This window comes from Aythya ferina, assembly GCF_964211825.1.
Source record: "Aythya ferina genome assembly, chromosome: 3".
Lineage (NCBI taxonomy): Eukaryota > Metazoa > Chordata > Aves > Anseriformes > Anatidae > Aythya > Aythya ferina.
Window position 1 is genome coordinate 114,917,957 of NC_140298.1, and position 16,924 is coordinate 114,934,880.

At 43.8% G+C, this 16,924-nt stretch overlaps 2 protein-coding genes and 1 long non-coding RNA gene across 16 annotated transcripts in view; 2 read left to right on the forward strand and 1 right to left on the reverse strand.

Moving 5' to 3' along the window:
* Positions 1–12,103, forward strand: LOC311434067 (meprin A subunit alpha-like). 10 transcript variants are annotated; one of them, XM_084513926.1, is made up of 13 exons: positions 2–161; positions 235–279; positions 407–460; positions 2,229–2,269; positions 2,355–2,430; positions 3,325–3,442; positions 4,300–4,475; positions 4,687–4,908; positions 5,766–5,912; positions 8,586–8,801; positions 9,120–9,593; positions 9,756–9,929; positions 11,904–12,103. In XM_084513926.1, the coding sequence occupies exons 1-13, from the start codon at positions 119–121 to the stop codon at positions 11,945–11,947; spliced, it is 1,830 nt and encodes a 609-aa protein (XP_084370052.1). In that variant the 5' UTR covers positions 2–118; the 3' UTR covers positions 11,948–12,103. The 10 variants fall into 10 exon arrangements, with proteins under 10 accessions (XP_084370055.1, XP_084370052.1, XP_084370056.1 ...); XM_084513928.1 differs by having other exon boundaries at positions 6–161; positions 255–279; XM_084513929.1 differs by lacking the exon at positions 235–279 and having other exon boundaries at positions 1–199.
* MEP1A (meprin A subunit alpha) overlaps positions 7,483–16,924 on the forward strand; it is a 23,917-nt gene continuing 14,475 nt past the window's right edge. The window contains exons 1-5 of one of the 5 annotated variants that reach the window (XM_084513921.1): positions 14,905–15,315; positions 15,401–15,425; positions 15,520–15,573; positions 16,629–16,669; positions 16,780–16,858. In XM_084513921.1, coding sequence (XP_084370047.1) covers positions 15,247–15,315; positions 15,401–15,425; positions 15,520–15,573; positions 16,629–16,669; positions 16,780–16,858 — 268 coding nt within the window. In that variant the 5' untranslated portion in view covers positions 14,905–15,246. Of the gene's footprint in view, positions 7,497–14,904; positions 15,320–15,400; positions 15,426–15,459; positions 15,574–16,628; positions 16,670–16,745; positions 16,859–16,924 lie in introns of those variants that run through there. The other 4 variants (XM_084513923.1, XM_084513922.1, XM_084513924.1 and 1 more) reach the window with 4 other exon arrangements.
* On the reverse strand, positions 8,881–11,692 carry LOC311434068. The gene is made up of 2 exons (XR_014691242.1): positions 11,639–11,692; positions 8,881–10,730 (listed from the first exon to the last, which is right to left on the reverse strand). It is a non-coding gene; the product is annotated as an uncharacterized lncRNA (long non-coding RNA).

Below are 16,924 nucleotides of genomic sequence, written 5' to 3' on the forward strand. Positions count from 1 at the left end.
CAAAGTTCATCTTTTCTGATGGCTTATCAGTTCTTCTGAAGGTTAATCCTCCCCAGGACACTATATCTACATGGGCCAGCAGCACCAGATTGTCTTCTGAAATGGATCCCTGGAGGTTATGTTGTTTCACAGCACTGGCTACCTGCTCCTTTGCCTTTACGGTATTCCCATCTTCTCTGTTTTCTGGCTCGTGATCAGGGTGAGATTTCACTGCATTTGTCTGTGGTTTTGAAGCTGTGCTTTCTATGTTTCAGATCCAAAACTCTGTTGATGACAGAGGTAAGGACACAATATTTTTATGTTAGTGGAAAATTATCAGTCATCAAGTGGGGATTTACACCAATTCATGTCATTTAGTGACTAATTTAGGGATTTATTTTATTTTATTTTATTTTATTTTTGACAGTGTATGTTGTTGACGGAGGGCAGCTTAGAAAGGACATCCCAGAAATAAACTCAGGTAAGTGAGGAGAGTAAGTAAGCAGAGTGCTGAATTTTTACAGAGATCTGAGCTAGCCTTTGTGTGACTACAAGTCTGGCAGATGTCAGGGATCTGAAAGACCCCTCTTATGTAAGCAAAGTCCCCAAGGTGTAAGTGCTGCAGGGCGGTTAAAAATGTGTGGGATGACCCCCAGCTCTTTTTGGGGAGACGGGGGGAGACCTTCCTTGTGTAGTCTGATAGCAGTAGGAGAAGCTGGCAAGGCAGGAGCAGGGCATGGGGCAGAGGACAGAAATGTCCAGAAAGGTTGGTATAGGAAAGGGAATCACAGAATCATCTACATGTAGGTTGGAAGAGACCTCCAAGATCACCTAGTCCAACCTCCAACCTAACACTAGCTAAACCCCTCTACTAAACCATATCACTAAGGCTGGGAAATGTCCATAAGGCTAATTTTGTAGGAAGCCCAATACCTTACTCTCAAATTTGGAAATACACTCAACAGCTCTTGGGTAAGGCTCAGCAGCCTCTGTGCTGTACCAAACCTGCATCAACCCCTGCACTCTTCTGCAATACCACCACCAGAAAAACCTTGGCAGTGGCTCTAATTCCATCTCTGTTTTGTTGATGTGCACTCATCCTAAGTGAGCTGCTGGGTTTCACACCACCAATGGCCAAGATACAAATCTAAAGTACCTTCAGCCCTGCCACAGGGCTTCAGCACTGTTGCCTTGAGAGAGTTTTCATTTCCTGCCATGGATTGTTATCTGCTTTATGCTCTGGGGTAGCTTTCCTCTGATTTTGCTGGTAGAACAAAGCACATGGGACTAGATTATTTTTTTCTTCTCTTTTTATATATGTGAAGAAAATAGGATAATTCTGTAACTAAAGGTTATAGAAATTTCTGTAACAAAAGGTTATAGAAATAGGTTATGGATGAACTGTCTGTGCTGGGATTGTGCCTATACAAGGACATTAATTAATTTTACACTCACAGGACCATACAGTGGCTGCAGCTTGGACCCATGTTTGGACAGGGAATATGGCACCTTAAAAAAACCCAAAGTATAAAATAAGAGTCACAAGTGCTGTGCTTTTAAAGCATGGAAGATGTGGATAAGCTGCAGATGTGGATAAGCTGCTTAAATCACAGGTGCCTGATGCCAGTTCAAATCCATCTCCTGTGGCACCTCTAGAAGGGGAAGTCTCCTTCTGCATGTGGATAGCTGCATGTGGGTCTGAGACATATAGCACATACCCGGGGTAGGCACTTAGATTGAATTGCTTGAATCTGAGCTTAGTTCAGGCTCAGGGCTTTGAAAAACGAGGATGAACCCCTTCCCTCTCCAGAATCCTTGTCTTTCTCCTGTGATCATAGGAGGATCCCAGTTGATTAGTCTAGGTTAGCCAAGTCATCAGGCGACTAGATGCCTAACTTCTGGACAAATCCCATTTTACCTAAATATCCACAATGTTCTGAAGTCCATGATGGGTTCAGGATACAAGCCAAGGAAAAAGAGCAAAAATCTCCTCTGGGCAGGTGATATGAAATTGTTATGGAAATCTTCATTCAACCCCAAATCCTCCTTCATTGCAGGTGGCGGATGAGCATGCTGTAGGGTGGCGTTGGCTCTTTGTTGCCTGTTTCTGGGTGGTTGCTGTTTATGGAGAGATGGGTTGGCTGATGAGGCAGCCTCATGATAAATTGTGTGGTCTTTGAAAAAGAACACAACATACTGCAGTCCTTGATATGTTGCTTTAACCAAAATGCTTGTTTATCTCCTTTCAGAAACAGGAAGGCAGCTTTTTGAGGGTGATATTATCTTACCGGTAAGCATTGCTGATCTAAACTAACTCCAGTAAGAGTGTGAGCTGGGCTGAAATGTTAACACCAGTGTGTTAATATCATCCACAGCTGGAGAGGAATGCTCTAAGAAACAACTCCTACAGATGGAAATTTCCCATCCCCTACATCCTGGCTGACAGCCTGGGTAATAAGTCTTTTTATTGTGGTAGGGTTGTATGGCTTCCATTATATGTACTCTGGTTTTGTACAGCTCTCTGGGCTGCTTTTGTTTCATTTGCTACTGAATTATGCCCTGTTAATGTTATGTTACTCTTGGCCAGACTGAGCAATGTAACTCTGCTCCAGCACATCTTGTTGATGTGACAGTCCCAGTAATGAGCCTGATGCTAATTGAGCAGCCAATTTAACTAATATCCGTGTATCTGGCTGGGGTCTCCAGATAATGGAGTCAGGAAATCCTAATCACAAGGACACGTGTCTTGATCTACTGTACCCTTCATGCCTTATCTCTTTGTAGCAGTCCCAGCTCCAGTCCCAGTCCAGGGAAATGCAGATATTTTATAAATGAAAACATTCAGAGAATTTTCCCTTTTTGTTTTCATCTAATTTTAGGTATTATTTAAAAGTTTGAACACTTCAGGTATAAAACTAATAGTAAAACAGTGTTAAAATCCTATGGATCTCTCCTGTGTTTGCCAGTCCCAAGTTCGAAGTTTACAATACTTGACAGCTCAGATAATACAATGATGTGCATTAGAAGTACCTAGAAAAACCCAAGCAATGCCTCAGATGTCCAAAAGCCTGCATTTTTTTTTTTTTTTTTTTTTTTCCAGCTCTCTGAGTTTATCTAATAAAGATAATAAAATTATTATATTTCCCTATGGGATCTTACAAAATTACGCTAATTGGGGAATTCTGCTAACAGCCTCCTGCTCTTTGATATTTTTATATTTTTAGTAGATATTTTTATACATGTTCAGATTTCTAATGCATGCTTGTTCGTATTTAGAATTATAGCTATTTATACTTTTATAAAAGAAGTACAACTTCTACTGTTATCCTCTGCTGTATCTTTCAGATCTGAATGCTAAAGGTGTTGTCCTGCAGGCATTAGACATGTTCAGGCTGAAGTCCTGCATTGATTTCAAGCCCTATGAAGGGGAGCAGACTTACTTGAAATTTGAGAAGCTGGACGGGTAATTTTGTATTAACGGCCTGGCTCGTACCATCTGATTTTCTTCCAATGAGGAGACTTTCCTTTCATTCTGGCTATTACACAGGGCATAAATACCTGAATCACATTTCTGGCCCAGAGCTTATTTGTGGTATGCTGAAGCCAATGCAGACAGACTAACCAGGCAAAGGTGCTATCTGCGTTTGATGTTCTCTTAATATAATATTTGATAATATATATGTATATATACAATACAAATATATATAAATAATATATAAATTATATGTATTAAATATGTTATATATAATGATATATCTAATATATATTTAATATATTATTTTATAATAATGTTTTATTTCCATTCACATCCTGGCTACTGAAGTGAACCCCTTTCTTGGAATTCTTTCAGGAAAACAATGAAGTTTCTCCTGGTGTTTGTTAGGGGCAGGGGCAGGGGATGTCTCCTTTCTTTCAGGGGCTGAACTTGACCAAACGTTGAACCCAGCACCTCCCAGGCTCTGCAGCTCACTGCAGGCTGTCTTGGCACTCGTTGGGGAGGAGGCGACTGTTCCAAGCCATAAACCTTCTCGCCTAAAATAGAAGTCTAAAATAGGTGTGACAGCTTCCATCCCAAATGCCTGTAACCAGCCAGGGACTGTAAAGGTGCCAGGGAAGCTAACTCAGCAGCACCTGCCAGCACTGTGAGAGTCTGAAGTTAGGTGGGGGATCTCCCTGCTCACTGGGTGGGACATCAGGAAGCTGGGGCCAACAGCTACTGTCTAGAAATCCCATGTAGTTTAACAGCTCTATTCAATATAAATACAAATCATAGAAGGTATTATGCAAAATGGGTGCAGTATCTCAGTCTTTGCCTTACAGGTGCTGGTCTTATGTGGGGGATCTTCAGAGGGGTCAGACGGTGTCTATAGGGGAGAGGTGTGACTATAAAGCTATAGTGGAACATGAGCTCCTGCATGCCTTGGGATTCTACCACGAGCAATCCCGGACGGATCGTGACGACTATGTTCAGATATGGTGGGACGAAATTATTGAAGGTACTATGCAGGTCTGACACGCTCGAGAATTATCTGTAGATGCATGCCCCTTTTTCAAAATGCTGATTTCAGATGTCTCTGGTTGAGAATGACTGCCCAATTGCTGACAACTGGACCATTATTTAGCCGTGGGTAAAGCATTTTGAAATGGTGTTATGTGGTAAGTTTTATTTCTGGTCTTGCCTAATCATGTGCATATGTTTTTGTCTAGGTTTTGCATATGCCTTTGACAAACACAATGATAGTTTCCTTGATGATCTCAATACCCCGTATGATTATGAGTCAGTCCTGCACTATGGACCATATTCTTTCAACATCAACAGCAACGTCCCTTCCATTACAACAAAAATTCCTGAGTTTAATGAGATTATTGGGCAGAGGTTGGACCTGAGCAGGATTGACTTACTGAAGCTGAATCGCATGTACAACTGCAGTAAGTTCATCTTCTCACACATAGACTTGAAAACCCTTTCTCAAGATTCATGATAATGTGGATGGAGTCGCAGGAGAGGAACAAGAACACTTCCCTCTTGGGATCCTTTCACAGTGCTAAAAGAAGCTATAGTTCTTATGCAGCAGTGAGCTCCATGGTGGCTGGATCCCCATTTCATTACAGAACACCATTTGAGTGAATCAAGAGTCTTTTAATAGATTTTGTTCAACCAGGCATTCCTGTAAGATTACCTGTAATAGTAACATGGACGAAGATCTCTTGTTGTTGATGATAAAATCTTCAAGCAATGAGAGTCTGGAATTAGGGCTTCTGAAATCAGGGTACTTCAAGTTCCTTTTTCTCCCTATGTGATGTTCAGAAGCATGAATTGGGTTAATCATGTCTCCAGCTTCACTGGCAAAGCATGAAAGTAAGCATTCCAGATTTTGTACTGACTCACTGTTAACATATACCCGAACATTTCCACTAGCTTCAGCAGAACTACTTCTGATTTACACCCTGAAGTGAGAAACAGGACAGAGAACCTAGTCCCAACAGGCTTAGAGAAAATGATAAATATCTGAAAGGAAGAACTTGCATGCAGAGGTCAAGGTGGTTCATGCAAGGAAATATCCAGCTTAGAGTGGGAAAAAGAGATAACATGCTTGTTTTAGGGGAAAGCATAATTTACTTGTGGTAACAGAGTGGTAGATGTGAAAGTCTGTGTAGTTTTCAGTTGTATTAACAACATATTTCATGAATTTAAGTGCAGCACATAAGCACTCTGGAATGGAGCTAACAGGACAAGGCTTTTTTGGTATTAATGAACAAAACATATGTTTCTCTGTTCCTGGCAGCTTCAAGCCTCACCTTCTTGGACCAGTGCTCCTTTGAATACATCAATATCTGTGGGATGGTGCAAAGTGGAAAAGATGACGCTGATTGGGATCACACATTGGGCAAATCAGGAGAAGAAGACCATACTTTGTTGGGAAACTGTGCAGGTAACAAATGTATATTTTAGATTGTCATTAGAATTCACCATGCTTTTAAAAGATGTGAAAAGGTAAGATGTGAAAATAAGATGTGAGATGGACAGAGGTAATTAAGTGTTTAGAAATACCATACTATTAATGTTAATCACTATATGTATGATACTAAACATGACCCCTGAATTTTCAGATAGGAAGACTAATAATTTTCATATGATATGTTTAACCCTTCCTTAAATCTTTTCTCTACATTGTAACATCATGAAGAAATGAGAGTTTGAGATTTAGCTGCTGCAAATTCGTAGCAGTTCTATAGAAACTCAGGGATTCTCACCAGTTTGCTACAGCTGACTTCGGTGAAACTCCACAGAATTAAGTCAGATGAGACTCTCTTCCTTTTATGCATATATTACAGTATTTTGAGATTATTATTATTATTTTTAAACTGAAGCTAAGAAACACTTCCCCTTTGTACAGGAGTTCACTTCAGGCATCTTTGCAGAAGTCTGTGCATAGGCAAATATCACAAAACACAGACCTTGTTTATAAACAAATTCCGATATTGAAACCAGTCCAGGATGATCAAAGTAGGAAGCTGACTTTCAGCAGTGTGTCGCGGAGCAGGAAAAAACATCCCCAGGAGACTTCTCCAAGGGAGGTGCGCTGTGTGATGCATCAGGAAGGTGGAGCTGCTGCTTGCTCCAAGCCTGCTCAAGCTGCACCACACGGGGAGGCCGAAGAATTACCTGAGAAACAACCCAGCAGTGATTACCCCTCTTCTGAGGACAGTGTTGTATGGGGTCCTTTTGATCAGGGCTTTGGCTCTGACTGCACTCACTTAAACGTATATTGAACAAAGATGAGCGTATTGAGCTCTGCTTGCTGTCAGGACACAGGAATTGTGCAGGGGTCTGTTGTTTTCACAGCCAGAGGGGGAAAAATTAGACACTGCAGAGATGTAACACATAGACAGTCCCCAAAATCCTCTAGCAAAAAAGCTTCTTATGAAAGTCACAGGCATGAGCCTAGCTGGTCTGGGTACAAGCGGTCACAGTTAGGCACATCTGCTTCCCAAAATGCAAGTTGTGGTTGCTCATGAAAGTCCCTCATGGTTCAAGAGGAAAAAAAAAACGGAAAGAAGTGAAAGTAATTTCTGTGGGACTTGTTCCAAGGAAGAAGACAGTGAGAGATGGCTCTGGGAGGTCATGGATCATGTTTGTTGACAAATGCTGTGTTTGGCTACAGCCTGTAGATTTGGTGGCTATAGGAAATTTTGCTCAGTGAGAGGGAGAGCAGGTGGGTAGCAGGCTGGGTGAAGGGATGCAGCTGCTCTCATCCCACGTGTGGATTTGTGTCAGCGTGGGCGAGAGGGCAGACGTGTAGCTGCTGTAAGGCTGAATGCAAAAACCAGCACTTGGAAGACCCACTGTGCAAAATGAATCAGCTTGCTGGCAAAGAAAGAGAAATTTCTTCTTTCTAGAGAAACGAGTCTGGCTGGCTGTTGCTCGCTGGGCTGCTGCTTGCGGTTTGCTGACAGTGTGCGGGCTGTGTGATGGAGCATGTGGCAGAGGAGCTGACAGCAGCTTCCTGCCGCTCGTGGCTGCTGACAGACAGCTAACTGCCTGGCTTTGAGCAGGGGGAAGGCAAAAGAAAGAAGGTTTAGAGCCTAAGTGGTCTGCCTCACAAGTTTCCTGAGAATAGACGGGTCACAGTTGGTGAGAAAGGGGGAGCTTGCTTAGGTATTTGTAGGGGAACTGAGTGCAGAAGGCCAGCAGTGCTGGTGGGATCTGATCTAGGCACAGGCACACAGCTGGGATCAGCACTGGAGCTCACAGCAGCATCAGGCAGCAACTCCAGAGTTTTCTCTATGTGGTCTCTGCTGCTTGCATCGCTCGGCTCCTGGATGGAAAACTGCAAACCCACACATGCAGCCCCAGGGTACTTGGAAATGCCCAGAGTGATGCAGCTGGAAAATGCATCCCCTGTAGGGAGGGAACGTGTAGAGGCTGTTAGGTGAAGCTGATGCCCAGAGCTACTCAGGCACGTTCAAGAAGCTGATTAAAATTGCAATATATGGACTAGGACTGATCCAGAGGTGGCCAACCTTTGTAACCAGACAGATCAGTGAGTCGGACGAGGTGCTGCTCTGGCCCACATACAGAACAGCAGACTAAATACGAAAGAGAGGAAATAATTACTATCAGTTCTTTACCCATAGAAGGCAAATAAGGCTTTAGATACTTTTATGGGGGAGTCTGATCTATCAATAGAGGGCTAACCAGGCATGGGTTCCAGGAAAGCCACAGAATGAAGCCCTTGGCCTGACAGGACCCTTCCAATGCATTCCTAGTTTGTCTTCCAAAAAATCCCTGGCCGAGTGCATTCACTTACATTTGCACGTTGACAGGACTTGCGTATGTATGGTTAGCACTTAATTTCTAAAGAGCAGAACCAAACTTGCACCCTATCTAATCAACCAAACTACTTTGCAAGTCATATTTCAACGCATTTTCATTTTAATACTGATTTGCAATGTAGGGAGAATTCTTTTCGATTTTTTTTTTTTTCTTTGAAAATAACTTTCTAGCTCTGGCGATTGGAAACTGCACTAAAGTTTATTTAACACTCATTTCATTACTGAATGGATCAAAAAGTTTTTTCACAACACTTTTTTATGCTTACCAGATAGAGGATATTTCATGCGCTTCGATACAAAACTGGGACACGCTGGTCAGGCAGCTCTTCTGGAATCGCGCATCCTTTATCCCAGGAGGAAGGAAAAATGCCTTCAGTTTTTCTACAGGTTAAATGGAAGCCCACAGGATAAACTAGTTATCTGGGTGAAGAAAGATGATGGAACTGGAAATGTTAGGAGGATGGAAAAGCTACACACTATTACAGGTAAGTGGAAGTGCTTGTTGTGTGCTGGCAAACATTGATGCAAGACAATGCTGGCACGGTTTATCATATGAAAGCTTGCTCAAGTGCCCAATGTAAATCCAACTTTTATTTGCTTCAGTTGAGTAACTCCAGATTTAGTGCCCATGAACACAAAATGTAGCCCAGAGGCAGAGTCCTTAAGACAATTCCTGCATTAGTGTGGGTGCCGGGCATCACTTACCATCCAAACAGATCACGGGGAGCTTGAGGAAGACACAGTTTGATTTAGGGCCATGCCCTGGACTTTCCTTTCTCACATGTATTTATTTTCCCCTCCAGCCGATGGAGAACATCACTGGAAATTGGCCAACATTCCCTTCAGTGTCCAAACCAAATTCCGCTACGGCTTTCAGGGCATCAGAGGAGATCCAGCCACCTCTGCAGGTGGGATTGCCATCGATGACACCAGCCTGACGGAGACGAACTGCCCCACCAACATCTGGCACATCAGGAACTTTACATCCCTTTTTAACAGGACATCAAAAGGCGACTACATCACGAGCCCCGTGTTTTACAGTTCAGAAGGCTATGCCTTTGCTTTGCAGCTGTATCCTCATGGGAGAAATTCATCGCCTTACGTGAACTACATGGGGATCACTTTCCATCTCTGCAGCAGTCAGAATGATGGCCTTCTGGAATGGCCGGCCGGCCACAGACAGGTCATCTTGTCTGCTCTGGATCAAGACCCTGATGTAATCCACAGGATGTCCCTCAGCCTTAGCTTTACTACAGACCCAAAGCAGCTCGTGTACGGTAAGTCAGAGTGCTTCAGGGAGAAACGTGCAGACACGGAAGTTTTGTCAAGCTGGAGAAAAGTGCTGAAAGCTGAGAGACTGAGACAGATTTGTCCTGCATGTGACGCTACTGGTTTCACTGGAGATCGGTTTTAATTATTTGTATATTTTTGCACAACAGGCAGAAATGATACCCTGCAGTGGGACAAGCCATCTATCACGGGGAGTTTTTCTTCTGCCTGCAACTGTTACATGAGCCCAGGTGTTGGCTGGAATACATTCCTGACACACAGGGAGCTGCACTGGAAAAAATTCCTCAAAAATGACGATCTTTTTATTTTTGCTGATTTTGAAGGTACAGTATCATATTATTAGAATCCCAACTGGAACAGAGTAAGTAAATACTCTTCTGTTTATAAGGAAAGCACGAACGATGAGGGTGATAAGCAAATCTCTAGAGCCATCTATTTCAGGAACAAGACTTTTATATGTCTAGTGATTTGAGGTGCCTGGATTTTTGAATACCCAGTATAAACCTCTTTGGATAATTTTGATTCTCTTAACCCAAAAGATCAAGATTTTCAGGCCAGATTATACTTGCATGTCTTGAAGATCATCTTTCTTCATGGTGTTGCTATTTGCAAACACTCCTGTATCCCTTTCTATTTAAGAAAATTGTGGTTTGAAAAATGAAGCTGTTCTTTTTGGACCATGACAAATTGGCAGAAGGAGTTTTGATCCAAAGTTTTTCTCCTGAGGCTCCAGTTTTTTGCCAGGAATGTGTGCAGCTGATCTGCTCTGCCAAAGGAGGCAGGAAAGGGTAGAAGAAGGAAAAGAGCTCTCTAATGCAGGCAGCAGCCTGGTGGGCAGGTACCCCTCTGAGAAGGCCAGGGGGACAGTGCATGCCCATCCTCTGTGACACAGCCACATCTCAGATGGCTGTGTTCATCTTGCCTCACTCTAGGTGTCTAAAATGAACTTTCTGCACTCTCTGGTGGGTCATTTGAGAGTAATGGGTACTTCTGGAGAGCAGTTAAGCTCATCCCAAGATAGTTGTGATTAACCACTCTCCTGATACGTTGATCTCCACTGGATACAAAGGGATCCCTTGCTGACAACACTCTTCTGAAGAGTTTCCTTCAGAAAATATCAGTGCCTGGAAAGTGGAAATGGTGTATAAGTAAACGATCATTAAATCTTATGTGACCCTGGTACACTGGTTGTAGCACTTGTCTTGGATAGGAGAAGACAGCTGGGAGTACACTGTGATGATCCAGAATCACTCCAGATGGCCAAAGGCTGTGAAAACCAGGCTTTTCTGGAAGGATTCTCCCTGGCTCTTCACAAAAACAAACAAACAAACAAACAAACAAGAAAACCGCACAGTTCTTGTTTTCATTCCAGCAGAGAATGGAAACACTTTTGAAACTACAAAGGCTTTGGCAGAATGGGAAAGCAGCTTCCCGTGAATCTTTAATCAGGAACATGTGCTGCCGAATAAAAATGCAAAGGGCAGGCTACAGCATAAAGCAGCATGCAGGAGGGTCCAGCCTGCCTGCAGGTTATGCAGGGCATCCAGCAACTCTTCCAAGTCGCTGTTAGCAACAACAACAGAAGGACAGCCGAGGCCTCATCGTATGTTCCCTGACAGCATTTTGTACCAGGAGCAATTCACTGAGGGTTGTTCAGTCCCTCTGCGTGATACGGGTGCCAGTGTGCCCAGAAGCATTTGCAGCTGCTAGGTGAAATTGTAGTTAAGAAATTGAAAACCTTGTTAGGAGACTGTTTAGTCTCCAATTACAAACTGGTTCGGCTTAATTTCTAAGCATTAAAACTATTATGCTGCAGCGTAAGCGTGCAGTCTGCTTTTCAACACTCGTTTTGACACCAGGGGGCCTGGAAGCTGAGGGGCAGTGTTACAGTGCCCTCTGATGAAAGTTGGAGGTAGTCTCTGCATAACCATTGAGGGTCTACCCCATGCCTCCCAATTCACAACAGGTCTTTCTCCCTCTCTCCTCGCCTTCGAGCCCTGTTTCACATTGCCAAAGCCCTCTACCCTCTCACCCCAGTCTCCTCCAGATCAGCAGTCCCAGGATCCCCTTGAGAAGCGCACGGACTGGAGCTCCACGCATGCTGGGAGTTTCCCCTCCCAGCTGCCTCACTGGGTGCTACTGTGGCCTCTGGAGCTATTTGGATGAAACATTATTTTTTCTTTATTTGCCCCCAGAATTAGCCTGGAAGTCAGCCCAATACAGCTGATAGAACTGTACTATATATGCCATGCATCGAATTCATATCTTTTATTGTCTTTTTTTTTTTTTTATTGCAGATCTCACTCCTCTGATTACAACTGAAGTCCCAGTCCATCCTTGAAGTGCTCTCAACCTCTTCACAAGCACAAGCAGTCATTCATGACAGATAAAACATATTACTTCAACAAACTCCTATATTCTGTGGCTTCTGTATTTTAAAAATTTGAACTAAGCATCTCTGCTAGTTTTAAGAGAATAAACCCATACACTCCCTGCAGATTAATGTGGCCCAAGCAGAAAATTGCTTCTCAGTTATATCCATTCTTTTTCTTCCTAGGTTTCATTCTTTCTGTTTATCTTCACTGTTAGCAATGTTTTTTATTCCCAATTGTTGAGTCTGAAGTCTCTCTGTTCAGCCTTGCCTAGCCAAAACCACCAGTGCTTAATTTTCCAAGATTCTTTTCCACGGTTTCCCTTCATTCCCCTTGGCCATTATGACTTCCTCTAGTCCAGCTTTTGATAATGCTCACTCACAAGTATTCACAAGCTTGTTTACTGCCTAAAGAACAGCATGCTTCCCTACCTCATCTGTGTCTGGACCCAATTCAACATTATTGAGAAGTTTTCATGAAAGCAGAATGGGAATTTGGTTGGGTCTCGGAGTGCATTTGGTGATGCATATATTGGGCATACAAGATTATATTGCATTAGTATATCCTGAGATGTCCACATAACCCTCGTCCTCTACAAACTGAAGAACATGACTGTAGAATGACTTATCTTTAGACATACTCCTTAGTTTCTTGGATGGAGTTGAAGTTAAGGAGACTCAAAACTGACTGCTTTTTTAGAGTACTTTGATTTTGCGTCAGGCTTTTGTTCTTTTCTCATGCCTTGCCACATATCTACAAATCACAGCTGTTGCGCTCTGTGTTGTCTCTCTTTGCTCATCTGTGAAAATTTTACACGATGTATCTTGAGACATGCTTCTCATTTACTTGCCATGTGCCCTGTAAGTACTGAAGAAGAGCCATGTACCGTAGGTGAAAGGTCAGCTATATCCCGGGCTTCACAAAAAGCAGCATAGCCAGCAGGGCGAGGGAGCAGATTCCCTCTACTCTGCTCTTGTGAGACCCCACCTGGAGCCCTGCATTGAGCTTTGGGGCCCCAGCACAAGCAGGACATGGACCTGTTGGAGAGGGTCCAGAGGAGGACCTCATGGAGGATCAGAGGCTGGAGCACCTCTGCTGTGAAGATGGGCTGAGGGAGTTGGGGTTGTTCAGCCTGGGGAAGAGAAGGCTCCAAGGAGACCTTACAGTGGCCTTCCAGTGCCTAAAGAGGGCTATAGAAAAGCTGGGGAGGGATCCTTTGTCAGGGGACGTGGGGATAGGACAAGGGGGAATGGCTTTAAACTAAAAGAGGGTAGGTTTAGATTAGATATAAGGAGGAAATTCTTTACTGTGAAGGTGGGGAGGCACTGGAACAGGTCACCCAGAGAAGCTGGGCAGCTGAGCTCCACCACAACTGCTCTCTCGCTTCCCTTCCTCAAAGGGAAAGGGGGACAAAATACGACTCAAAAGGCTCAAGGACTGAGAAAAGAACAGCAAAGTCATTCAGCAATTATCGTCACAGGCAAAACAGACCCAGCATAGGGAGATTAAATAAATTTATTGCCTATTGGTAACAAGATAGAAAAGTGAGAAACAAACTAAAAACACCTTCCCCCCTATCCACCCTCTTCTCCATTCTCCCCCTCGAGTGGTGCAGGGGAATGGGGAACGGGGGCTTCAGTCAGTCCCTGATGCTTCTCCACCATTACTTCGGGGTCCCTCCCTGCCCCTGCTCCACGTGGGGTCCCTCCCACGGGATGCCGTCCTTACCAAACTGAGCCTGTGGGGGCTGCCCACAAGCAGCAGCTCTTCAAGAACTGCTCCCACATGGCTCCATCCCACAGGGTCCATCCCCCAGGAGCAAACTGCTCCAGCACGGGTCCCCCACGGGTGGGTGGCAGCTCCCCCCAGACCCCCTGCTTCTGCGTGGGCTCCTCTCCATGGGCTGCAGCTCCGGCCCGGGGCCTGCTCCTGCGGGAGCTCTCCATGGGCCGCAGCCTCCTCCAAGCCACATCCACCTGCTCCACCGGGGGCTCCTCCACGGGCTGCAGCGTGGAGATCTGCTCCATGTGGGACCCATGGGCTGCAGGGGGACAGCCTGCTCCACCAGGGGCCTCTTCACAGGCCACAGGGGAACTGCTGAATGCCTGGAGCACCTCCCACCCTCCTGCTGCACAGACCTGGGGGCTGCAGAGCTGCTTCTCACTTTTCTCTCCCAGCTACTGTTGTGCAGCAGTTGTTTCTTTTTTTTTTTTTTTTTTTTTTTTTGGTTTGTTTGTTTCACCTTTGTTTAATCTGCTCTCCCAGAGGTGCAAACAACATTGGTCCCTGGCTCGGCTCAAGCCAGCAGTGGGTCCCTTTGGAGCCAGCTGAACCTGGCCTGTATCTAACATGGATTCTGGATTCTTCTCACAGAGGCCACCCCTGCATTCCCCCGCTACCAAAAGATTGCCATGTAAACCCAATACATTGGGGAAATACTAATGCAGAGCCTATGTGAAATCTGCAACTTTCTGGAGCCTTTCTCAGTTAGCCCGTAAGTCCTCCCTGACCCATGTCCCCTCTGGAAGACAGCAAAGTGTGAGGCAGAAGTTTTCCCTCTCTGAAACACACTAGAAAAGAAAGGAGCATCAAGCTGGAAGACCAGGAATCTACTGATGTATGTGAAGGTATTGCATGTGAAATCTTCACCTTGTACATGCACTTTCTAGTTCAGAAAACAACACTCTGATATTTTGTTTTTAGTCTCAAACGTGATTTGAAGCTCCGGAGGGCAGGGTTAGTATGTTTTACACTGTGCCATCTGTCCTGGGACTAGTTCAGCCATGGGAAAGTGCTCTTAGGACATACATAATCATATCTCTTCTATCTCTAATCTTTACAATGCCATGTTAATTATTAATTTATTCTAATATCGCTAGAGAGCAATAAACTCAATAATTCTCCTTAAGTACGTGGCTTTGATTCCAGTGTTGCTGAGATTGTAATGCTGACAGATAACAAACACAGTGGAAGGAGTCAGGGACTTGGGCCAGATCGAGATCTTCTCACACAAAGTCTGTGTGAGCCTTTCACCACCTGCCCTTAACACAGGAAGTTAGCACATTCCTCTCTAGCAGTCCTCCAAAGTGGACTTGGGTAAATGATAACAACAACGCCATCACCTGCCATTAGGAGGGAAATTTTGCTTTTATAACATTACAAAGGTAGGAAGTTCCACGCTGGTTGGCTGATTTCTGTGGGAAGCTCAGCAGCATGCCCTATATAATGCAAGAGATGAGGGGGACCAGCTTCCATTTCCACTGCAAAAATGGGCTCCAGCAGCTTCCTGCTCTGCCTAGCGCTTCTATTATGTTATGCATACGGTACTCCAGTCTCTGTAAGTAGAAACCTGATTTCTACAGGCTCCTGTCAGTCCAGAGACATCCCATAGCTTATACTGGCTGTATTTTGTTTTCTTTCAGGTCGAGCATCTCTCTGGTGGAGCTAGTAAGTGCTCTGTGAGCTGTTTTGAGTTTTGTAGCATTTTCTTTTGCCTGCTGTGTACCACCACATCTGAACATGTGTTTTGTCTGTCTTGCAGCTGCAGATGCTGATGCTGGTGATATAACCAAAGATATTCCAGACATAAACTTGGGTAAGTTCATGTCTAAATTCTCATCCAGTCCTGAATCTAGCAGTACCTTCTCCCTGGTGACCAATGATAGATTGCATGGGAATGGCACCAAGCTGCTCCAGGGAGGGTCAGACTAGGTATTAGGAAAAATTTCTTTATTGTGAGGGTGGTCAAAGACTGGAACAGGCTTCCTAGAGAGGTGGTTGATGCCGCATGGCTGCCAGTGTTCAATAGGCATTTGGAAAATGCCCTTAATAACAGACTTTAAATTTTGTTTACCTGTGAAGTGGTCAGGCAGTTGGACTTGATGACCTTTGAAAGTCTCTTCCAACTGAACTACTCTACTCTATTCTGTTCTGTTCTGTTCTGTTCTATATTGTGAGCAAAATGCTGAAGTTTCAGGTCTCTTGTGCGTGAAATTGTGGTCTAGACAGACTGCAACTTTATATAAGCAAAGAATGCAGGCACATTTTACTTCTGAAGTTTGGCCTGGTGTTAAGAAAGTAACACATCTTATGAACTGAAAGGCTCCAGAGTCTCCCCCCATCTATATATGTTTTTTGTAAAGTATCTTTTGCAAAGTATCTTTTATAAAGTATCTTTTTGTAAAGTATCTTTTCCCTAAGATAACTTAGTCTTAGGGAAAAGTCTCTGGGAAAAAGACACAACCCGTTGTACAGTCTTCCTCTACTTTTTTTAATGTCCTGTAGTGCAAATTTCCATATATCCTTCTAGATGGTGCACTGAAAAATGTTTTTCCTGATGCATTCCTCAATATTACTATGTTATTTAGAGAACTGTCTCATTGTGTGACTGTTGCCACTGCCTGGCAGCAAGCAAGAGGTTATAAAACTAGACACAGATAATCAAAGTCACCAGATTTCTGCCATCAAAAATATAGATATTGCTGAGTAGTAAATATTGAGTTGAAGCTAAGGCTAGACCGTCTTTATTTTCTATAAGTGCCTGTGGATGTAACTTTGTGTGAGTAAGCTCACTATGGCTTTTGAGTTAAAATATTTCTTTGATGTATTTTATAGTCCATTTACATTACCTTTCACTAAATTTCTTTTCAGCTGCTGGACTGGACCTCTTTCAGGGTGATATCATGCTCCCTGTAAGTAATTAAAAACTTTATAGCTAGCATTTGTCCTAATTGTATTTTTGGTACAAATCAGCCCATCTCTGCACAGCAGCTGTATCACCAGCTGTTAATTCCCTTTTCAGAAACAGCAGCGAAATGCCATAAGAAATGAGAGCTACAGATGGAACTTCCCCATTCCCTATATTCTGGGCAATGACCTAGGTAATGCAAATATTTTATTCAAATTTTAACTCCAATCCTTGTTTGCACTGGAGTCACCGTGATAAA

Excerpts from the sequence above, each read along its gene's own strand:
- LOC311434067 (XM_084513926.1), top strand. The coding sequence starts at position 119 with ATGTTGTTTCACAGCACTGGCTACCTGCTCCTTTGCCTTTACG. Across the intron at positions 3,443-4,299 it reads AAATTTGAGAAGCTGGACGG|GTGCTGGTCTTATGTGGGGG; the intron begins GTAATTTTGTAT and ends TTTGCCTTACAG. Across the intron at positions 4,476-4,686 it reads GTGGGACGAAATTATTGAAG|GTTTTGCATATGCCTTTGAC; the intron begins GTACTATGCAGG and ends GTTTTTGTCTAG.